This window comes from Odocoileus virginianus, chromosome 5 (genome assembly GCF_023699985.2).
Source record: "Odocoileus virginianus isolate 20LAN1187 ecotype Illinois chromosome 5, Ovbor_1.2, whole genome shotgun sequence".
Taxonomy (NCBI): Eukaryota; Metazoa; Chordata; class Mammalia; order Artiodactyla; family Cervidae; genus Odocoileus; species Odocoileus virginianus.
In genome coordinates, this window is record NC_069678.1 from 138,100 (window position 1) to 163,099 (window position 25,000).

Genomic DNA, 25,000 nt, shown 5'->3' on the forward strand with positions numbered 1-25,000 from the left:
CCAGGGCATAGTCCTCAGTTTGCTGAATAAGCATTATACTTAGCCTATGCCCTGAGGATATATGACTGAGTAACTAGTTGGAAGAAAGTACTTGCAGGGCTAGAGAGAATTATAAAAGCATATGTTATAGTAGCATGAGCTGATGGCAGTCTCTTGGCAGCCATAGAGGATGAGAATAAGGACAGTCTTCAGTAGGTTAGGAAAGCTTGAGGGGAAAACAAAAATTGCCTACAATATTATCCAGCTCCTTAAGCGGCAGCCCACGTTGAGCAGTGAGGTCTAAGAGAGTACTTATCCCATGGTGAATTGTGCACCTGGCCAAGGACGTCCACAGGATGGACCCAAGGCTTATTTACACTGCTCGGAAGCATCACCTCCAAGGGGAGGAATGTATAATCACAAGACTCTGTTGCACACTCCAAAATTCAACCTCGGGGCTGTCCTTGTAGATGCCTACCAAATAACTTTTGGATTAGCAGGAATGAAAAATGCTTGAATAAGTACAACAAATTTTACCTTAATGGTTCTTCTTCCTAGGATCAGGAGGGGCTACGGAAAAAAGGATCATTGTGTGTAAAGAAATAGTAATAATTATTTTCTTCTGTACTTTCAGTTTACAAAGGATTTTATACACATTATTTCATGAATATTTATTGAGTAATTAATTTTCCTGACACCATGCTAGGCACTGGAGTCACAGAGTCAGTCAACTTCTCCTTGAGAACCTCAAATTTGTAAGACATAAATGCTCAAAACAGGTACTTTTATCAGAAGGTGGCAACTGTCCTAAACTTTGGATATTCTAACAGCCTAGAGGAGGGGCATATAGTACAAGGCAAAAACATGTCTTGCCAATGGGAAGGTGAAACAGTGAGAGTTTTCGAGAATAATCCCATACTCATCAGAGCTCACAGAAGAATGTCACTGGGAATGGATGGTATAAGGCAGAGTCTTCCTAAGAAGGGTCTTTCCTACGTCTTTGGAGAGTGTGGAGAATCTCTCAGAAGATTCTTGGGATAAGAAGGTAGGGAGCTAAAAGCCATCTAATTTGGAAAAGAAGTAAATTATCTCTGTTCACATATGATACGATCTCATCTAAGAAACTGTAAAGATTCCACACACACAAGTTAGAAATAATAAATGAATTCAGCAAAATAGCAGGATATAAAATCAACACACAAAAATCAGTTGTGATTCTGTATCCTAAAAATGAACAGCTGGAAAAGGAAACTAATAAAACAATCCTATTTGCCTTAAAAAGAATAACATACTTGGGAATCAATGAAGGAGATGAAAGACTTATACAATGAAACTATAAAACACTGATGAAAGAAAGAAGACAAAAGTAAATGGAAAAATGGCCAATGTTCATAAATTGGAAGACAATATTGCTAAGATGCCCATACTGCCCCAAATGGTCTACAGATCCAATGCATTCCATATCAAAATTCTAACTTTTTTTTTTCAAAAATAGAAAAGTCCACCTTAAAATTCTTAAATGGAATTTCAAGGACTCCTGAATATCCAAAACAATTTTGAAAATTAAGAACAAAGTTGGAAAGTACATTTCCTGATTTTAAAACCTACTGCAAAGCGACAGTAACCAAAACAATGTGGTACTAGCATAATGACAGACATAGACCAGTGGAGTAGTATAGAACCGAGAAATAAACTCTTACTTATATGGTCAAATGATTTTCAATAAGAGATCCCAAGGCCATTCAGTGAATGAAAGGACAGCCTTTTCAACAAAAAGTTCTGAGGGAAATGGATATCTACCTGCACTAGAACAAAGTTGAACTCTTATTTAACACCATACACATTTGTTGTTGTTCAGTTGTTCAGTCATGTCTGACTCCTTGCAACCCTATGGACTGCAGCATGCCAGGCTTCCCTGTCCTTCACTGTCTCCTAGAGCTTGCTCAAACTCTTGTCCTGAGTCAGTGATACCATCCAACCATCTCATCTTCTGTCATCCTCTCCTCCACCTGCACCAGGGTCTTTTCTAATGAGTCTGCTCTTCCCATCAAAGTATTGATGGCTTCCCATCAATCAAAGTATTTGATGGCTTCCCATCAAAGCCAAAGTATTGTGGCTTCAGCTTCAGCATCAGTCCTTCCAATGAATATTCAGTGTTGATTTCCTTTAGGATTGACTGGTTTGATCTCCTTGCAGTCCAAGGGCCTCTCAAGAGTCTTCTCCAACACCACAAATCAAAAGCATCAATTCTTTGGTGCTCAGCCTTCTTTATGGTCCCACTCTCACACCCATATGTGACTACTGGAAAATTGATCAAAGACCTAAATGTAACAACTAAAACCATAAAACTCTTAGAACAAAACATAGGGGAAAGCTTCATGACATTGAATTTGGGAATGATTTCTTGAATATAACATCAAAGGCACAGGCAACAAAAGAAACAGATAAGTTGGACTTTATCAAAATGAAAAATTTTTGTACGTCAAAGGGCTTCTATCATCAGAGTAAAAAAGAACCCACAGAAAAGGAGAAAATATTTGCAAAGCATGTATCTGACATGGGATTGATATTCAGAAAACATAAAAAAAACTCTTTCAACAACAAAAAGGAAACAATTTAGAAATGAGCAAAGGACTTGAACATTTCTTCAAAGAAGATACACAAATGACCAATAAGCATATGAAAAGATGTTGATGTGAATGATTATTAGTGCAGTGCAAATTAAAATCTCAGTTTTCACTTCACACTCATTAGGATGGCTGTTATTAGTATAAAAATTAGAAAACCTCCAAACAAGGAAACAAAACAATTTCTAATACCAAGGTTGAGAGTGTTTCCAGGAAAATCATGTACTCTATAATATCCCCTCTGTCTTCCTGAGCATGTATATGAAGTTACTTTCTTACCTTCAAATTAAAAATCTTTATATTCTCAAGGACAGGATTTCTTTCTTACCTAGTCTGGCAATCACTGAAGTTTAATGTAATTACTATTATAGCCGGGTATATGTCTACCGCTTTATTACTTGGTTTTTACATTTACCATATTTTTTTAATGGCCTGAAGCCATGATTTGCACACAAGTTGCTGTAACACAATCAAGGTTTAAAAAGGAACCACCAAACCAAATGTTTTATGTTCCACTTTACCCCCTTCTTTGCTTTCTTTTTGATTAGACAAATATTTTATGTTATTACATTTTCTCCTATTAACTTGCTTTATCATTCTTTGAGATTTTACCTTAGAAATATCAACATGCAACATTTATGATTTAGTATATTTTAATACAAATGATTACTTTCACAATACTTCTAGGATTCTTGGAAAACTATAACTCCCTTTACCAAATTTTACTTTTGCTTTACTCTTGAAAAACTATTGTAAATTCCTGAAGTCATTAAATATTTTTGCCCACACATTACCATTTTTATTATTCTTTATTCCATTCTGAATTGCCGTGTTTCTAACTAGGATTATTTTCATTCTTTCATAAAAAGTACTTTTAGTGTATTTGTAATATCCTTTGCTAATGTTGTGTTTCCTCAGCTTTTGTTTTCTGAAAACATATGTATTTCACCATTTTTCACTTCTTAACATTTTTTTTTATTTACTGGGGTATAATTGACATATAATAACTAAACACATTTAAAGTGCACACTTGATCTTTCCATACATATACACACATATGTTTGTATATATATATGTATGGTGGCCTGTCGTTCAATTGCTTTTGACTGTTTGTAACCCTATAGACTGTACCTTGACAGACTTCTCTGTCCATGGGGTTCTTCCAACAAGAGTACTGGAGTGGGTTGCCATTTCCTCCTCCAGTGGATCTTCCTGACCCAGGGTTATATACCTGTGATATATATATATATACCTGTGAAGCCTCACTAGTGAACATAACCAGCATCCCCCATTGTTTCCTCCTGCTCTTTTATAATCTCTTCCTCTCTCCTATCCCTGCTGCTGCTGCTGCTGCTGCTAAGTTGCATCAGTTGTGTCCGACTCTGTGCGACCCCATAGACGGCAGCCCACCAGGCTCCTCCGTCCCTGGGATTCTCCAGGCAAGAATACTGGAGTGGGTTGCCATTTCCTTCTCCAATGCATGAAAGTGAAAAGTGAAAGTGAAGTCGCTCAGTCGTGTCCGACTTTTCGGGATCCCATGGACTGTAGCCCACCAGGCTCCTCCATCCATGGGATTCTCCAGGCAAGAGTAGTGGAGTGGGGTGCCATTGCCTTCTCTGTCTCCTATCCCTACCATTGATAACTCCATCCTTAGATAATCATTGATCTGATTTCTGGATAATTTGGTGTATACTCTTTTCTGTTGGCTTCTCTTGCTCAGCTTAGTGTTTTTGAGATTTAACCACATTATTCTGTTGTGACATTTTATTTTATGTGTCAACATGACTTGTCCAAACAGGATGCTCAAATAAGTAGCAAAACATTATTTCTATGTGTCTATGAGAGTGTTTCTGGAAGAGATTAGCCTTTGATCTATTAAACTCTATCTCTGTGCAGCTTTCTCCTCTGTGGTATTCTACCCTGTGCATTCTGTGGTGTTGGTCTTTGCAGACTTACCAAACTGGAAATTCTCAAAGTATCCAGCCTCAGCAATTCTTAAAGTATTCAGCCTAAATTCATTTCCTGTATTTCAGGGATTAAAGTCCTTTGTTGCTTGGCTTTTAATGTCTAAAAGTCATTATTTAATATATGTTGTCCGAGTCTTTGGTTGTTTTCAATGGGAGGATAAATCTAGTCCCTGTTATTCTATTTTGACCAGAAACAAAAGTCTGGTAATTTTTGATTGGATGTCAAAATTGTGACTATTTACGTGCTGGATATTTTTGTATTCCTATAGGTGTTTTTTTAAAAAAGATTTATTTGTGTGTCTCCGGGTCTTCATTGCTGCACACAGGCTTTCTCTAGTTGTAGTGAGAGGGGCTACTCTTCGTTGTGGTGCACAGGCTTCTCATTGCAGCGGCTTCTCTTGTTGCAGAGCACAGGCTCTCGGTGTGTGGGCTTCAGTAGTTGTGGCACATGGGCTGAGTAGTTGTGGCTCAGAGGCTTAGTTGTTCCATGGCATGTGGAATCTTCCTGGATCCCTGTGTCCCCTACATTGGAATTAGATGCCTAACCACCAGAACACCAGGGAAGCCCTCCTATAGGTATTCTTGAGTTTTGTTTTGGAATGCAGTTATTTGGAAACCACTTGGCCTTTCAAGAATTTTTAGAATAGTTCTTTTGTGTCCTACCCCACATTAATCCAATACTTGACAAATGTCTTGGGACCATGTGCTTCCAACAAGTTCCTTTTCTCTAGCTGGTTTTATTATCACAGAACCAGGAGTTTGGGGAGATTTTGCTCTGCTTTTTATGAGCTCTTATGGTAGCTCTTAAGCCTCCTATGCAGCCCAGACTTCAGAAAGTGTCCTTTAGAGAAAAATAGCTGTGCATTGATGCCCTTCAAGTTTTCAACTCATCCCTCCATCACCACATACCACCAACAGCTTTATTGGTTTCACTTTATCCCCATCAGATACCTTCTGTCTGGGAAAAGCTCAGTCCTCAGTGCATGCCCAGCATCAGCAAACAGCTACAGGGAGTAAGGTGCCTAGTGATCTCAGTTTGCCTTGGACGGTTCTACTTTCCCTCTTGGATGTTAGTTCATTCAGTCCTGGTTGCAGCCACAGTTCCATGTTAATCTAAAAACAAGATGCCACTCTCAGAATCCATTCTGTGTTCAGACTGGCTGTTGATCAGGTATCCCTGGATTCCTTTACTCTCCCCAGATTGCCTAACTCTAGGTCACTCTCCCAGACTACCTCCAGTTGCCAGCTCTGCCAACTGGGAGAGAAAGAGAAATACCATCTTCATGTTTCCATTGTGGATACAACAAAAGACTCCAAACATTCAAAATATCCCCAGTCTGTTCCCTGACCCCCCAGAAATAGTTTCTGAGATCCTGTTGAATGTAACACCCATTCCACTACCCAATCCCAACACCTAACATGTAATCGTGACCCAGAACTTGTAATCGATGACAAATATCCCTGAAAACAAGAACTAAGTTAGGTCTGTAGTCAGAGTTTTGAGGATCAGTCAGCTGGGAGTTAAGATTTTTACCCCCAAGATCCAAGTATACCAGTCTTCAGTAATCTTTGTGGCTCTTTCAGGTATTCAGAATTCTCACCTGATGTTCTCATCGCAAGCTATCACTAGCAGGAGGGCTTTGGAAGTTGTAGTCAAGGGAAATTAATTCTAGAGTAGCTGAGAATTTGGTGAAAACCCGTTTTTGTTTTAAAATATCTTATTGCATGTGGACCTTCTGACAGAGAACCTTGCCCTCCTCCCTAGAAGGTCAATGAAGAGAATACTCTCAAGACAGAGTCTTCTTCAGAGTACAACTGAGTGCCTGAAGAATTCTAACAGAGAAGTTCATCTCCAGTGTAAGTGCCCTGGAGCCAGGGGATGGATTAGAGAAAGGGAGGTAGTACTCGAGATCTCCATATGCGCTGCTGACCAAGTAGGGCCACGGAGAGGCTCACAAGGTCTCCAAACCACCTGTGTCATGGGGAATTATTGATGCAGGGGAGGAGAAGAGTTTGGAAGGGATACAACCAAAAACTCCAGATCAACTGGGCCAGAAGGAAATGCTTTAGAAAACACATGTCAATGAAAGTTTGAGCCTTGATAGAATTCTGGTGCCATTTTGTTGTTCAGTGACCAAGGTCCATGTTTAGGAGACTATTCTGCTAGAGGCTGAGTCCCCGTTACACCCATCACTCTCTGCCTCTAGTCTGCATGCAGTCTCCTGACTTATTGTTGAGGTTTGGGGATAACTGTTTTGGTCCATTTCTACTCTCAGGGTTCTTCATTACCTGTCCTTGTACATCTCTGCTTCTCCAACCCTCTGTTCTCACCCTCTAGTCACTCCCACCAGGTCATGCCCCTCTTTCTTTTGAGGAAATTTAACTCAGGTGACTTCAGAGCAGCAAATACAGAGTAGCCTGATTGTGTTCTTTGAAGAAAAGTCCAGATGCTAGCTACATAAAAACACCATGAAATAAAGGGATGGAAAATAAAAGGGATATTATAACCATGGCCCTGGGCAAAGCCATCTGAGGCAAGTGATTGCTGTCAGAATGAAGTATATAACCTGCTTTCACATATAAGTGCATATCTGACAGAGAAAGAATAAGTAGGGAAGTTCCGGGATAATGGTCACCTCTGAATATATGTTAGAATCATCTGGAGAGCTTAACAAATATGGATACATGGACCCCATGGAAGAGATTTTCATTTAATTGGAGTTTGGGGGCTTCCTGGGGGCTTCCCTTGTGGCTCAGACAGTAAAGAATCCGCCTGCAGTGCAGGGGACCTGGGTTTGATCCCTGGGTTGGGAAGATCCCCTGGATAAGGGACTGGCTACCCACTCCAGTATTCTTGGCTGGAGAATTTCATCAATAGATGAACCTGGCGGTCTATGTACATGGGGTCACAAAGAGTCGGACACGACTGAGTGACTAACATTTTCACTTTTTTCCGGTGCCTCAGTGATAAAGAACCTGCCTGCCAATGCAGGAGACAAGTTTGGTCCCTGAGTCCCCCTGGAGAATGAAATGGCAACCCACTCCATTTTTCTTGCCTAGGAAATCCCATGAACAGAGGAGCCTAGTGGGCTGCAGTCCATGGGGCCACAAGAGTCAGACCCAACATAGCAACTAAACAATAAACAAAGTAGGAGACTGGCATCAGTATTTTTATAGAATCTGTACAGGTAATATTAATGTGTGGCCAGGGGTGAAAACCATTAGGCTAATCCAGGACAGTATGACAGCTAAGTGTGCAGTTTACAGAAAGTGCTAAAAATCAAATCAGCGTTTGCATTCCTCTAGTTAATGTTGGCAGAGCCTGGGTCAAAAAGAAGAGGAATGATATCATGTGTCCCATATACCTGTTACATTTCTCTTTATTTAAAAATATCCATGTGGCAATTTACATTCTTTAGGTCCTGAGGCTACCTGGACAGATACATCTTGATGGTAAAATCAGTAATTGATGAAGAACTCAAATATTATTGCTGTATAATACTTTTATTCAACAGTTTTATGGGGGAAAAAACTCACATTTCAGTATGTATTACATCACATAATTTTCAGACATGTCAGAATCCAGTGACAAATTACATTTGGAGAAAAGCTTTAAAATCCATTCTTGAAAGCCACTCCTTTGTAAAATTTTGAAAAGCAGCTTTGTCCCTCAGCACTAAAGATTACAAAAAGCACCATTTAAAGGAGGACTGACATATTTAATTCCCTTCAAATTATAGTCTTATTCCCCCTTTATAACAGAGCTGTATTCATTCAAAGTGCTTTGGTGAAGTAACAACCAACATTCTAAAATTTACCAAAATTTAAGCAAGTTTCACATATGAGGCCCAGTGTGGAGATTAGGGCTAATCAACATTAGTGAGCTTTGGCTGCTCTAAAACCACAACCTGGGTAGGTGTTCTGTAGATGGGAACAGAAAAGAAGTTAGATGATCAGTACATAATACTTAGGGTAGGTACTCCTCAGTCATTTAACCTGACTACAAAATCCACAGAGTATTCAGTATTTCACACCAGTCATACTGCAAAAGCACTGTGCTACATAAAATTCAACTCATGTTGGAACTAATACAAAATTTAACTTTTAAATAATTTATTCAATTCAAAGCACAACTGAGTAAAGCAAATCAAGACAAAGCCCAAATTTGAATCCTGGAGGGATTTCATTGCCAAGAACCGTATTTTGTAAGTAACAGACTCTTAGAGCCTTTTCCTCTGCTTCTTTTTTTTTATAATTTTTAAAGATTTGGCCTTTTTACTCTGAAAGTTCCAGTTCATTGCAGAAATGACAGCCCTTCAACCTCCAATTGTGATCGATGCTTAAGAAAAGACAAATGCCTAGATCCAGAGTTTTAAAAGACCCTAAATCCTATCCCTCCCAGGTCCTCCATCCCATGGGTAACTAGAGTCAACAGTTCCTAGTAAAAGACAGCAAGGACTCAGCTTTAAGAATGAGTCAGAATAATGCAGGAACCAATGGTGTATCTGCTCTTAAATCTATGCCCCAAATCACTAGAACGTGAAGATTTAGAGATCTCTGAGAATAGAACACATTGCAAACATACACAAACATAGACTATTGCATATAACTTTCAGTTGAGGTCAAAAATTTAAAAGCCCTATTTCCCCAATTAAAAGCAGGGGAGTCTGTCGTTAATATGTCTCCTTCATTTATACCCAGATTAATATAAGCCCAGTCTAGAGGTAAAACTTCTTTCTCAACTTAACTTCATTTTAGCAGCATACACGGAGTACCAACACTTTTCAAAAATTTTTTATCTCAGATCTATTAGGCACAAGAGACTAGAAATAATCAGTGTGAAGTGACTGGGCCTGGGTTTATAGGATCCTGTCAGAAACTTCTCTTGAATTCTTTTATAGGGTTTCTCTACCATATATAAGCATTGTTTCCTTTTAAAGCCAACACTCTTGAGGCCAGATACCCTTCAGGGGTTTTGCCTAGTGATTAAATCCCATTCAACTCTAATCTTAAAGCAAGCTAATAATCCTGACACAGATGCTCTTCCTTCCATGACACATCTTCCTTAACAACAAGATGACTAGTGTTTGCTTTAGGTAACGTTTGACTTTAGACCCTTGTAAAGTTTGCCTGACACATGAAGTTAAAGCACAATATAGAAGAAAGTGTAGAAAACAGAAACAAGAGACAAAGGGAAGATTTTTTTTAAATGGTAAATTCTATACAGTGAGATCCAAAGACACCAGGATGTGTCTGATTTAATTTTTAAAAGGATATTTCTAGTTCTGGGTTACTTAAGCCTTAATTTTCCTAGTATCACTCCTCGGCTCAGTTACTCTGCTTCCCACAACTCCTATACCATGATACAGCTCTTTAATAGTCAGCCCCCTCAAAGAGTTACATTCTTACTTTTTGACTCTGTGAAACTCTTATAGGCAAAAGCTAACCAACCAACCAACCAACCACAAAAAAACCCCAATTTTTTACTCTTTATTCATTTTCAAACTCTGTCAAATTCTTCTGCAGAAAATAAACTATCCTTTTAACCAATATAAAAGAATGAGTGAGCTGTACTTTAGGGTACTTTCCTCCTCCCCTTTCAGCCTTCTGGAACAGTTTCTTGGAGGCAGACTGAGGACAGCATGATAGGAATTATCAAGGCCATGGGTTGTTATCAGCAGCACAGAGAAGGGACAGGGCTGCGTAAGTCTGTCCAGTCCCTCGTATCTGTCCCTTTCCAAAACTGCTGGTAGGCTCCCATCTCATATCTGGCTGAAAGATTCATTACCTCAGAATCTGGAAAACTGACACCTTCTGGACATTTCCAGATTAGAAGGATTGGAAGGTCACCAACACCAAAACCTGCTGTTGCTAAAGACAGACCCATTCATTTCATAGAAGCCTCTGGCCTGAGAAAAATGGGAGGAATCTCTTTTCCTACCCCATGCTAATGATATATCTGTGCAGAATAGAAATTTTAATACATGAACACATGGATGATTACATGATAATACCGTTGAGAAGACATAAAAGTACAACAAAATCTTCCATGTAGCAAGCAAGATTTTAAATCCTAAGTGATTCACTTGTTTACTGGGTATTAGAAAAATACAAAATTCTAATATAACTGAAGACAGTATAGATCCTGACAGTTGGTTCTAACAGAATTTTAGAATGGCACACCATTCTAAAAGTGACTAGAACCATAAAACGTTCTCCACAAAAGCATTTTGCTGTAGAGTGGCCTCGAGTGGCTAAAGCAGTATTTACTCTCAGCAATTAACCACCAAAGCACTTAGCAATATGCATTCTCAGCAAGACAGCAATCCCATACCATACTGCTCACACAGATGATCTAAGAGTTCTACATACCCAAAGACAACTATGTCATCAAGTTTACATGGGAAAGAGAGGAGGTAGCTAATTGACATGTGGGTACCCTTTCAGTGGGACTGGGCTCATCTCAAGGAGCCTCTCAAGCATCAAATCTGGCCTCCTTCAGTACTGAATGTTTGGCTTGCATTTATTTGTAATGTTAAGAGCCACAGAAACTTAGGGAAAAATATCTTATCTCTGAATCTCAAGAGTGGATTGAATAGAAATGTTTTACTCCACAAATGAAAATCACTGACTCCTCTTCATCATCAAACACTTTTTGGGAAAAGATACAGAAGAACAAGACGACTGTTAGCATTTAGCACATGAAAGCAATACTTTTCATTGCTGAGACTACCAAGGGTAATTTCTTGCTTCTTGGCGTAATGAATCGTTAAATTGAAGGAAACTTTTAGGTGCACAAAATGAGCCTGAATGGGCCTGTATCTAGAACAATGTCTACTGTAATGATGTACACAGAGTCAGCCTCATTAATGTATGATTGTAGAGGGCTAGACTAGAGAAGAAAATACAGTGAGCTATTTATCAAAAGCTTGAAGTTCTCCAAAAGCAGTCTCTTTAGATCAATGAAAGGGCATTTTTTGGAGAAAAGAAAAATATAGGCACATAAAAATCTTCCAAGGACAAAAGACATGAAAGTTTTCACTAGTTTTACTCTCACCTTCAAAGCTGTCTGCTCTGTGAAAGAAAACATGGAAGCAGGGCCAAACCAGGTGGGAAAAAGCATGGGAATGTGCCGATACGGCCTTAACCGTGGCACCAAACCAGAACAAGAAAGGAAACCTTCCGCATTCTGCCTTTCATATCATACTAAGCCAGTTTCTTCAGTAGAAGTTAAAGTAAGTGGTAACAAAGTGTCATGGGCCTGTGCTGGCTTAAAAAGGAGACATCCTGGCAGCCCTAGTCTGTGAGGTGGGTCAGGTCTCACAAAGCCTTTGAAAGGGGTCACTTACCCACCAAGTTCTGTGCTAGGGAAGGGTCAGGTATAGGATTTGAAGGAGGCTAACAAAGCAAGAATGTGAAATGAAAAGGAAAAGGGTTCTTATGGGGCATCTGGTGTCATTTTAAAAAGCACAGATTGTGCCACATTCTCTGGAAATACAGAGAACCCATGCAAGAAAAGCTGCTCCTGCAAGGAGGCAGCTCTAAGTAGGGCAGCAGCCTGGCACAAGTCCATTCCTTGGAGAGCCAAGGTAGTAGCAGTGATAGAATCCCCACCCAACAAGGATCCTGAGAGTGTGTTCTTCATTCATGTTAGGAAAAAAGATTCCTGTAATGGCTCTTCCTGAAGCTCTCCCAAACAGGTCTTGGTGAGTTCCCATAGGCAGGGAGAATACATCTAGCTAGGAGGCTTCCATTAACTTTCCCTTCATATGTGTATATATATATATGTGTATATATATATATTATGTTAAAATAAATTCCATAAACTCATAAAGCTCTCATCTGCAATCAAATGCAAAAGCAGAGCATCCTACTCAGAGGCACTGAAACACACATATTAGCCTCAAAGCAAATCAGCCTTCCAGTCCCAGCTAAGACTGGTCCAGTCCAGAAAGGCAAGGGAGATGCTTCTCCTGAATCCTGGGAGGCAGGAAGGGATCCCTCAGATGGGCTTGTACAGAAGAGTAGTGACATACTTCTTCTTGTAGCGATGGGTTGCACTAAGGACCATCACACTGTCCTGCAAAGGAAATAAACACATGCAGTTAATTCACTAGCTGAAGATGGAGGCAGCTGTTCCCAGCCATTTATCCCTCACAGTTGCTCACTTTAAACAGAGTTACTTCGATATTATCAAGAAAAGGTGGTTTGGGAGTCAAATCAATTTGTTTTGATCCTGACACCCCCTGTTACACTCTGTGACCTTGAGTAATTACTTTGTTGTTGTTGTTCAGTTGCTAAGCTGTATCCAACTCCTGTCTCCAAGTCTTTTTTCTTCATTACAAAGGATAATACCCACCATTAAGATGGCTCCAATGATTACATGAAAATATCCGACACAGAATCTGACAGAAAATAGGTGCTAAAGAAATATTAGTGTTCTACCTCATTTCCTTTTCCACCTCAAATTCAAATATTTGGCTTAAAACTATCATGGAAAAAAAGAAATATTGTGACAATTCATTTCCAGAAGGAAGTCGTAAAAGCAATGAGAAGAAAAGGCAGTGATCCTTTTGAAAAACCATTTCCAAGCCCCAAAACAGGTCTAATTTCCATTGAGTATCTGGGGTTGGACTTAAAAAACATCCTCACTGATCAAGAGAGGACTCAGCAATCATCTTCTATCCTTGAACAAAGTAGACCCTAAAATCCTCCTTGGAAAGACACTCCATCCAATGAAGCAATTCCAAACAGCTTAAACAATCTTGAGAGAACCAGGGATAGGTATCATCCACAATGAATACTTACCAGATTGACATTCTGTGACCACAGTAAACAGATCACAGCCTAAACATGACAGAAGCAAAGCAGGTAAAAAATTTAACTCCAGAAAGAGTTTGGTAGAAATGAGGAGCAGGTGACAAAAAGACCTACTTCGAAAAACCAGCACCATAATCTCTAGGAAAGAACATGGAATGAGGATAGGAGAACAGGACCTCAGTCCTCTCTCTGGTCCTAACTGGCAATGTGACCTTCTCTGAGCCTTAGTTTCTTTATCTCTAAAACAGGAGTTAAAAATAATACTTAATCTCACAAGCTTATTAGGAAAATTAAATTCAATAATATATGTTTATAAGTACCTCATAATCTGTTACAGACAGCTGTATCAGTGATTTCCCTAATCTGGCTGCATATCTAAGAAACATAAGCAACTTAAAAAAATTAGTGAGGCCCATCCTAGATGCACTTACTCAGAATCCCTGGGGATAGAGCTTCTGAATCTGTATTTTCACAAACTTCCCCCAAGTAATTCTGTTGATGCTCAGCTTAGTTTGGTAACTACAGAACTATGTAAGATATCCCAAGAGCCAGACCACAAAGACATTACAGGACTGAACAGATATTTTCAATCCAGAATCTAAAGCAGCAGAGAAGTCAAGAAGCATTCCAAGAAACCAAGAAGCATTCTAAGAGCTGGGGAGTGGCGGGGTGGGGGTGGGGGTGGGGTTGGAGGTGCACAGGGCAAGTCTGGTCACATTTCTCCTTTAAGTAGTGTATAGGAAAGATGCAAGCACTGGGGTATATAGGACTCAGGCACCTGAGAGCAGGTCATGTGCACCTTTAAAAACCGGAGGCCTTAATATCAGATTTAAACATTCTTTGAACTGGAAAGTAAACTTGCTTTTTCTGCAAATGAAATCCTAGTACTTACTATGAACTCACACTTAATTAAGTAGGTGGTGCAAAGGTTATAGCTACCCAGAAAGAAACCAAGAAACAAAAAGTCCATTTAATCACAGGGCAATTCAGCTAGCCAGAACTCAGATATCAAGACTAAGATTTAGAATAACAAACTCACCCTTTGGTTAAAAAAAAGAAAGTTCTTCTCCTATAATTGGACCATTACTGCCAGCTTCAGCAAACCACTAGAGAACGTGTGTTCAACTCTTGCCCTCCTGTTTCTGGGAGCTATGTGAAGAAGCAGGCCCACCACTTACCTTAATGGACAATGCATAGAGATGGTTCAGCATGACATGATTGGGCTCGGGGAGCAAGGCTGGGTCACACTGTTTAAAAAAAAAAAAAAAAGACTAAATGGGGTTAAATGTACAATCTTAAACCAAACATTCTTCCTCAAAGATCTTTGGAACTGTTGAGAAACTCAAAACTAGAAGGTATTATTTCTTTTAAATAATTCACTTATTCTAGTATACATCAATAATATATTCTAATCACAGAAAAATCACAAAAATTCTGAGTCCCAGGCAGAAACTCTAAGCTTTAGTACCTATTTCATCCTCTTTTTAATAGACCTTACCCATAACACATATGGAAGGTTTGTGTTAAGAGGCAAAAATAATCTTAGTGGGAATCAAGTGAATTGACTAGAAATATAAATTATATGCAAAATATGCTTCTTTTGGATATCACCAAATGATAAATACTTATGATGGAATACAAGTCTTAGAAACTGTTTCCAGTAATCCACAGCTCTGAGCTGATACATTAGGACCAGAAGAAAACTACGAATTTTGATATCAGTACTTGGAAAAGTCACAACTCAGCCCTGGAAAAAGGAACCTGTAGTGCTACTGATACATACATGATTCATATTCAACAGACCTTTGTAATGATCCCAACCTCTAAGATTACTACACTTTGGCTCAAATGATTCTAGTAACCCTCAGATGCCCCGGCAATATTTTTAGAATACTCACAGATATGTTAGTGTCCTTGTTAAGAATAACTTGGAGAAGGTGAGGAGGCAGGATGGGTGGGGATTTAAATCTCTCCTCTGATCGAAACACATACATTTCTTGACCATAAGGCCCTGGAGGTGAGCTGGAAAGGTCTGGAAGATATTTATTCAAATATAAAGGAAAGTTGGACAGCTAGTAAAGATGCATGAAAAAACTGTCAATACATGGCAGGTAATATTAAATATGGTAGAAGTCAAGAATCATAAACTTGTGACTTGCTGGGTCTACAACTATAAGGCAAAGAAAAACTCTGGGTCATCCTGAACATAAAACATGAAGTTCTTCAACACGGCAACACGACTGGAGGACAGGGGAAGAGATAAGGATGTAGGTTCAGGGGAGAGCTACTCTGTTTATCAACTGTATGACTTGGGACAAATCTCTCTACTATAATCAGTTTCTTCATTCATAAAATGAAAACAACAATTTCTGCCCTATTTCACAGTGTTTTTATAGGAATCAAATGAGACAACAGATGTGACAATGCCTTAAAAACTATTAAACAATATGAAAATATTAGATTTTTCTTTTTCCCACTCAAGCAATAATAAAAGTTATAAACTCTAGGACTACTGATACTACAATGAGTGTAACAACGAGGAAAAATGACTAACAATGTAGTAGTCATTAGGGAAATACAAGTTAAAACTATGATAAGATACCACATCACACTCTGATAAGATACCACATCACACTCATTAATTCAGCTATAATAAAAACAGACAGACAATAATAATTATTGGCGATGATGTGGAGAAACAAGAACCTCTGCTGCTCCCATTGCTGGCTGGAATGTAAAATGGTGAAGCCACTTTGGAAAACAGTAGTTCCTCCAGAAGATAAGCACAAAGTTAGCATATGATCCGCAATTATATTCCTGGGCCACTTACCCAAGAGAAATGAAAACAGATGTCCACAAAAGAACTTGAACATAAATGTTTATAACATCATCACTTGTAACATACAAAAAGTGGAACATTCCAAGTGTCCATCAGCTAAATGACTGGATCAACAAAATGGTATACCCATACAATGGAATTTAATTCAGTTGTAAGGAATGAAGTACTTATACATATTAAAACATGGATGAGCCCTAAAACATTATGCTAAGTTAAAGAAGCCAGTCACAAAAGATCACAAAGTGTATAATCCCATTTATATGAAATGTCCAAAAGAGAAAAATCCATAGAGACACAAAATAATTTAGGGATGCCAGAGGTGGAGAGAAGCAAGGAATGGGAAGTAACTGCTAATGGGAATGGAGTTTCTTTTGGGGGTGATTAAAATGGTCTGAAATTAGATAGTGATAATGGTTGCACAACTCTGTGAATACACTAAAAATTATCTAATTGTACACCTTAAAAGAGTGAATTTTATGGCATGTGAAATTAAATCTTTAAAAAATGGGAAAAGTATATGCAGATAAGAATAGAAATACACAAAAATGAGAAGAACTATAATTTTTTGCTTAATATTTTTTACAGTTCCTAGTAAGAAGGATTTTTAAACCAGTTCAACATAAGAACTCAGAATTCAATTATATGTGGGGCAAAAGAAGAGTAGCAAAAATACTGTTATATTAAACAGTATCTTAAAAACATATACAACTTGACACTTTTCAAAGTACTCTGTTATTTTGTCATGTGAACTACAAAAATACTCTTGGTAAGTACACAGAACAGTGTTTTTTCCCTTTTCATTAAAAAAAAAAAAATAGTAAAGTCATTTAGCTAAAGTCACATACATGGCAAGATGGTCACAGAGTGCAGATTAAACTCAAGATTCCTAATAAAATGTATTCTAAACCTTACCTCAGAGGATCAGGAAATTGGGTGAAAGAAGGAAAGGAGGAATATCAACAGTATGCTAGTCTTCTCTCGCTATAATTATGATTATATGTCTATTATTCACTGGTTGCTTTGTTAGACTCATATAATGCAAAAATTTAGTCATAGTCGCCTTGATATTTAATTTGGTATTTAATTTGGTATTTTTTAATCTCTGCCCCACCAGTTAAGAACAATGTCCAGCCTTACTTTCTGACCTTATGTAATGAAAACAATATCTGTAATTTTTCTAAGCAATTATTATACTATTGATTATTCTCTTAGAAATTATTCTACATAAGCTACCCTTCTGTCCTGAGATTCTAATATGTCTCACTTCAGGCACTGTGTCTCCTCAGCTGAGAGTTTAAGCCTTTTACTGATAAGAAACTTTGAAAACTAAAGATGTTGAAGGATTCTCCCATAATGGGAAAGCTAGTTAGTAGCAGAGGCAGGTTTTGAACTCACAAGGGAGAAGTTTGCTTACTGGGAACACAGTTCTTTAGACATTCACAGTCTTTACCGTAAAGTAACCAAACAGTAAAGTAACCAAAGTAACCAAACAGTAAAGTGGACGGCAAATCACTTTTCTGGTGTTATAGCCAATATAAGTAGAGATGAAGGCCTGGAAAAAATACTGGGAGAAACAAAAGGATATAGGTCTTTTCCTCTATTGCGGATTTTTTTTTTTAACCCAAAACTTTAAAAATTTCAGTTAACATATACACAAAAGAAATTTGAGGTTTTTATAACTCTTTTCCCCAAAGATTGCCATATATGTAGGGCCTATTAAATATACAACTGCCAACTAAGCTATCAACCTGGCAGGATTAAGTTGAGGCAGCTAAACAAGGCAAGGGAAACATAAGTAGCCCCTGCTAGTTGATATTGTCAAAGGTCAATGAAAAAACTGAAATATTATTAGAAATAGCTTCTTAAACTATAGATCACAGCACATTAGTCATTTATAAAAAGAAGAATAAAGTAGAAAATAAAGTGCTTCACATGTAATAAAGGCAAACATTATAGTGCAAGACACGTTACTGGTTTGTGTGATGTGTGTGTTGGGTTACAATGTAAATTTAATGTAGATCAAATATATTTACTTTCACTTACTGTGAAGTAAAATACATACACAGATTTCATTCTCAGAGAATATGACCTAAATGTTTATAGGAGAAACATATACATAGAATTTGGAAGATTCCTAAGTCGAAAATGAAAGAAACAAAAACCACTCTTGGGAAGAAACATGCATTATAAGAAAGGAAAGATCAAGAAAGAGCAAATACTACAAAATTACCTCGACAAGATGTCTCTGAGCTTTCCATTGAATCTAGCTTTAAAGCATCAAACACCTCAAAATCGGATTTCTTGACATGGATCAAATTGTTAATTGTGCCAAGCTGACTGGTAACCACAGGCTGAAACAGTGAATGGGGAAAAAAAAAAATTCATGAATCCCCATTTCAAATACATCTCGTCTATTCAACTCTCCTCTTTTTAGAAGGGATTATACTTGGCACCACCATATTTTATCAACAGGGAAATCCAACAGCAATGATATTTGACACCCAGCGGAATGATAGCTAAAAGGAGACTGTTAAGCCAGTGGTTACCCTCGGAGGTCAAGGTCTTACCTCTGATGGATCATGAACCCACTGTCCATCCACAAAAAACTTGTACTGGTGCTCTCCCTCAGGGAGGTCCAGGATGGCAACAAAGTCATTATGGCTACAGAAGAAAACAGAAAGTTAAACAGACTAAATTCTTATTACAAGACAGAAGATAACTGTAAAAGCCATGAGGCAATCACAGTATCATACCAGTGATCTCCCACATTCCTAAGTGACTGCACCCCCTGGAGTAAAAAAATAATTTATAAACCCACTCTCCTTTTCTATATCCCCTTGAGCATGTATTTGCTAGCCTTCCTAATAACTTTAATTTGTAACTAATATCTGGAAAAGAACAATAAAGATATTAATCCCCCAGAATGTTTCACCTTAGTACAACTATTTTGCTTCAGCAGAACATATCCCTCAGGAGTGTAAAAAAGATAGCAAGTAGGTTCAGAATAAGAAGTGCCTCAAGGTACTCTTTCCACATTTTGGTGAGCATTTTCTAGAAAATTACCTACATACAAAGGGCCATAGTCAGTTACATAATTCACTGTTGCTCTGCAAGCAACAAATAACATTACTACCTAGAACTTTACAGTGTGTTTTGTTTAGTGCAGAAGTCAGGGCAACTGGACTCAGGCAGTTACGGGAGACTTCCCACAAGCATAGAAAGACTTCTATTAACACAATCCGAAAGAACATACCTACAAAACTGTTACAAGTCCCTCTGAGGCAATGACATTCTAAGTGGTACAACATCTCTGACTCACTATAAGGTTAAAAAAAAATGTCACAGATATAGTTACTGGTCACAAAAAATGTTCTAGAGAGAGTCCCTAGCAGGTGGAGAGGAGTAGTCTAGCCAAGTCTCTCTCCTGAGAAAGGAAATTGGGTCTCTACTACTGGACCCAGTAGACTCAACCAAGACACTTGTCTTCACCTCTTAATCAGTGGAATCTTGGTGCTCCAATTGTTGAAGGACCCAGAGATGAAGACCTCCTTGCCTCCTTCAGACCAGCGGATAACAGTGGGCCGGGCCTGCTGTGTGGGCTTTACGGAGTCCTCCAAATCCTGCTGCCATGATACAAACTCTTTGTCCCCAGGGAGCTGTAAGAAGGATTAGGTCATCCCTGAATTGTGACCCTGGAATTTTGAAAAGGTCACTCTCCTCCTTAGGGCAGAGAGGGGTGCTACATTTCTGATAAGGATTAATAAGTCTTGAAATGAGCAACTACATCAAATTTTGAACAAAACTATAGAAAAGAAACTCATCTAGGACCCAAATGGTCAAATGGCTTATGCTCAAAGTCTGCCCAAATCATAGCCTAATTTCTGAGTCTGCATGAATCACTCATCCTTTCAGAGCCTTAGGATTTCCCTTAAAATACAAACAAAAAACCTTACTTCCTGTTACCAGATTAACTCATAGGCAGACAATCACGACATGCTTCTCTCTTAAGAGAAAAAATATGAAAATAAAGCATGATTCTACAAAAAATAATTAAGTTAGTCATCTATTTTTTTTCTTTTGCTGTGTCATGCAGCATGCAGGATCTTAGTTCCCCAACCAAGGATTCGAACCCTCACCCCTGCAGCAGAAGCACAGAATTTTAATCACTGGACCACCAAGGAAGTCCTAAGCTATGTAATTTTCATATGTATATATAAGCATCTCAATTATCAGTTGTAATAGAAATTAGAGATACTAAAATTCTTAAATAATTCATAATCTCCTCTTTAGTTAATAGGTTATAAAAAGACATTAAATATATAAATATCAGATCACTGGTTTCCTAAATTTTGAGAAAGTTATGAAATCTTACTTATTCATCTATGCCAGGCTTATACTAGTAATTTTCAGGAGTAGGGACGAAAATTGTGGAGCTACAAGAAGCATCAGATCAAAAACACAGTTTCCTTTAAAAAAGTGGTTCCAATATCAAATGAGGTATGTAGGGTTGCAGAAGAAAACTGACTCCTTAGTCAAGTTTCTTTTCATTACTGTCCTTTAGAACAGAAACTGGCAAACTATGGCCAGTTAGCCAGATGCTTTTATAAATAAAGTTTTATTGGAAAATAGCTACATTCATTCACTTATTTTCTATAACTGCTTTCATGCTGCAATGGCAGAACTGAATATCAGTGACAGAGACTGTATGGTCTGCCATAGTCTAAAATATTTACTATCTGGCCCTTTACAGAAAAAGTTTGTTGACCCACCCTTTAGAGTGGCTTAAATGACTTTGGTAAATAAGTCTTTATGGTATCAAGTAAAAATATTACTAATACCAAATAAAATAATGTGGGGTTAAAAAAAAAAGACTAGTTTATTCACTTGCACTTTACTTTCAAAATGGCTGGGGCAGTCTACCTTTCATACTGTCTCTGAATATTCCTCAAAACTACAGTATGAGACATTACCGGCAACATAATCCTTAGTAAACAAAGAGAACTGAAGGAACTTTCACATTATATAAGGAAGTGACTTAAGAGAAAAACTTGATCTCCATTTTCTCAAAGCAATGAGCTCGTCTGACAGTCTGGATTAGAATTATAGAAATTTTTATATTCCTAACAATTACATATGCCTCAGATTCTGATTCAGATATAGAACCTGGGAATCTATTTTTAAGAAGCCTCCCAGACAATAATACTAAAATTTAATGTTGAAAATAAAGAAAGAAATCTCATCATTAGAGATACATCCTAAAATACTTACAGATAGAGTAATATTTGATATGATGGTCTGAGATTTGCTTAAAAATAATTGGTGGGGGTAGAGTGGATTGGGGTATAGATGATATGAATTCATTCATGATTTGATCATTGTTTAAACTGGATGACAGTTATATAGGATTCATTACACTATTCTCCTGACTTTGAAACATGGACAGATGTTTCAGATTTTCCATGAAATGTTTAAATAAATCCCAGCTAAGTCTAATGTGCAAATAGGACTGAAAATCATTGAACTAGTCCACTGAAGAAGGGTGGCATTTGAAGCAATACAGGCCCATCTGCCACTGTTTCTATCATTTACTTGTATGCTTTATTATTTTAGAATTTGAAAGCTACAAACTATTAATATGCCTAGCTTTGGAAGAAAGCCCTTCCACGTATGTTATGACATTTCTGTGGTAGGCATCAGTGCAGCTGACAAGCAGAAAGATTGTTTACTCCAAGTTAAATACTCAGCAAAATCATCAGGAAAAGAGGCAAAACAATTAGAATTACAATTGAAAACTGTTTAAGTGAAACACTGAGGAAAGAAATAGAATAAACTGAGCAATTGTAAAATCTTAGATTTGGAAATGACCTTGGGAATTATTTGAACCAATCTTATTTCACAAATGGCAAGACTGAGGTAAGGGAAAGAAAGATCCAAAATAGGCTCCATTTCAGATAGAGCAACCTGGCTTTTATTCAGGACACCGATTACTGCAGTCACAGTTTGACAAGTACACAGTACTTAAATCCTGAGTCATCAGTGTAGGAAATGGATAAAAATACAATCACCTTGAGAAAGCTTTGAAGAAGTAAATTCAGATGGCTGGGGAGACAGCCCAAGCGTTGAGGAAGAAGTCCTGAAGTGGAAGAAGGAAGAAAGGAACAGAGAAGAAACCCCAAGAAATCACCTTCACTTCTCTTTGTGATTATGTTTTCAATTGGGATCCAAGAAAATAAAACAGAATCCACATTTCATGTGTTATCAACCCAGCGAAATTACTCTCTATTTACCCTGGTGGCTCAGATGGTAAAGAATCTGCCTGCAATTCAGGAGACCCAGGTTCAATCCCTGGATCGGCAAAATCCCCTGGAAAGGGAATGGCAACCCACTTCAGTATTCTTGCCTGGAGAATCCCATGGACAGAGGAGCCTGTTCATGGGGTTGCAAAGGGTCGGAGATGAATGAATGACTAACACACACACACATTTACAAGAGTAAATAGAATAAAACCTCAGATGTGTGGCACGGGATGAGTGATAACATCAAACACACCCAATCTCCTCAATCCCTCCATTTTTCTACTTCATCCCAGTCAGACTACCAGGTAGAATTAATGTATTTAATGCAGACAGCTCTAAAAGTGATTAGAAACATTCGGATGTAATTTCATTGCGGTCAGCTCCATCTATCCTTTCTGCAGGGTGAACACAAGTTGCCACTTTCCCGAAAGTCCTAGACTGAGAGCCAGGTCTTCAGGGAAACTGTGGGTTGTCCGTTTTCAGCTTGGTAATATTATGAAGTACTATCGGGAAGTGAAGAAATCCTAAAATTATCTGCTCTCCCACTTAAGAAGTAGCTGGACGTGAAAAAAAGCACCTCAGCCACAACAACTATAAACTATGAGATGAAAACAGCAGTCAACCAAATAATGTCTTTTATTGATCCCCAAGACTAGGAAAAAGTATTCATATAAGCAAGGGGTTGCTGCTCACAGTCATGCCAAACAGGAAGAGGATCTGAAGTGCTGATCTCTTAGAAGGGCAAAAATGAGACTAATACAAAGAAGTAGAAGTGTTCAGGGAAAAGTAAGTCACCTGCCTACCTTAGGGCAGACGTGAGAAACTGCCGCCTATGGTCACAACTCAGGTAACCTACAGTCTGGTTTTTCACAACCTACAAATCAATCAATACTCTAGAAAAGGGCACCCGTGCGGGTCAGGAGAACCAAGGGGGTGGGGGTGGGGAGGTTTCTTGGCCTCATCCTAAAAATGTGGCAAACAGAGGAGTCCAGTAACAAGAACTCCGCCTCTATCCTATTTTGAGGCAGTACCGCAAAAAGAATTACCACTCAGTATCTCCGTCCCCAGGGGAAAAAAAAAAAAACCAACACCTTTAATTCTAAAAACCTTAATTCGGGTCAGTGTGGTAAGAAAAAAGCAAGAGGGAGGAGGAGCCCTGACACCCAGCCTGCTGCAGGACAGCCACCAACTGGGGCCGCGGGGACGCTCACCTTGGAGTCCGGCAGGCTGAAGACGCTGGGGTCGTCCGTGCTCCCCACCATGATCTTATGTTCCTTACCCGGAGCATGGCCGCCGGCGCCCTCGGCGCGCGCAGCCTTGGCGCCGTGGCGCTCCCCGGCCACTCGATCGCTGGTGGTGTTTCCCATGGCGGTGCAGCTCGAGTCGGGGGCCACCTGCCGTAGGGAACAGCATGGGGCAAGGGACACCCCGGCAGTCTTGTCAGGGGAGCCCCCGGCCCCGCCCCTGCGCCTGGGGACCAGGCGAGGGAATCCCCGCCCCAGGGAAGCCGCGACTGGGGAACCTCTTCCTCCCTGGCCTCCAAGAACACCCGGAACCCCCAAACCCTCTAGAGGCCGGCTGCTCAAGAAACCCCCTTTCGGGAACTCCCTCCCCCGCACCCTCCGCGCTCACGGTCCAGGGGAGCCCCCACCCCAATCACCTCCCACGACGCTCTCCCTCCTCCCGGGACCAATGGTGCGATGGCTGTTCTGCGGGAAAAGCCACCAATAAAGTTATCGAAATTGAAGCCTCGCCCCGGGCTAGCGAGCCGGGTTTCCTCCTAAAATGGCTACAAGACCAGTGGCGCGGGGCCCGCCCCGCGCGCGTTCCCTGCGGCCGCGCCGCGACGGCGCCCGGGCCAGCCGGCCTCTCTAGCCGCCGCCGGCTCGGTGGTGGGCCGCCGCGCGCAGCCTCCATCGCCGGGCGGGGGCGCCCGTGCCGCAGGCAGCGGAGTGCGGAGCCAGGACAGCGTCCCTGGCAAGCCTGCGCCGGAATCTTAGGTTCAGATCAGTTCAGTCGCTCAGTCGTGTCCGACTCTTTGCGATCCCATGGACTGCAGCACGCCAGGCCTCCCTGTCCATCACCAACTTCCCGGAGTTTACTCAAATTCATGTCCACTGAGTTGGTGATGCCATCCAACCATCTCATCCTCTGTCGTCCCCTCTCGCCTTCAATCTTTCCCAGCATCAGGGTCTTTTCAAATGAATCAGCTCTTCCCTTCCCATCAGGTGGTCAAAGTATCGGAGTTTCAGTTTCAACATCAGTCCTTCCAGTGAACACCCAGGACTGATCTCCTTTAGGATGAACTGGTTGGATCTCCTTGCAGTCCAAGGGACTCTCAAGAGTCTTCTCCAACACCACAGTTCAAAAGCATCAATTCTTCAGTGCTCACCTCTCTTTATAGTCCAACACACATGACACATGACCACTGGAAAAACTATAGCCTCGACTAGACGGACCTTTGTTGGCAAA

At 39.6% G+C, this 25,000-nt stretch overlaps 1 protein-coding gene across 1 annotated transcript; it reads right to left on the bottom strand.

Annotated features, from left to right (window-relative positions):
• Positions 1-8,058: 8,058 nt before the first annotated feature.
• PRKAB2 (protein kinase AMP-activated non-catalytic subunit beta 2) lies at positions 8,059-24,378 on the bottom strand. The gene is made up of 8 exons (XM_070467200.1): positions 24,189-24,378; positions 23,740-23,922; positions 19,722-19,888; positions 18,800-18,893; positions 18,463-18,583; positions 15,292-15,425; positions 14,572-14,640; positions 8,059-12,653 (listed from the first exon to the last, which is right to left on the bottom strand). The coding sequence occupies exons 2-8, from the start codon at positions 23,893-23,895 to the stop codon at positions 12,576-12,578; spliced, it is 819 nt and encodes a 272-aa protein (XP_070323301.1). The 5' UTR covers positions 23,896-23,922; positions 24,189-24,378; the 3' UTR covers positions 8,059-12,575.
• Between the last annotated feature and the right edge of the window lie 622 nt (positions 24,379-25,000).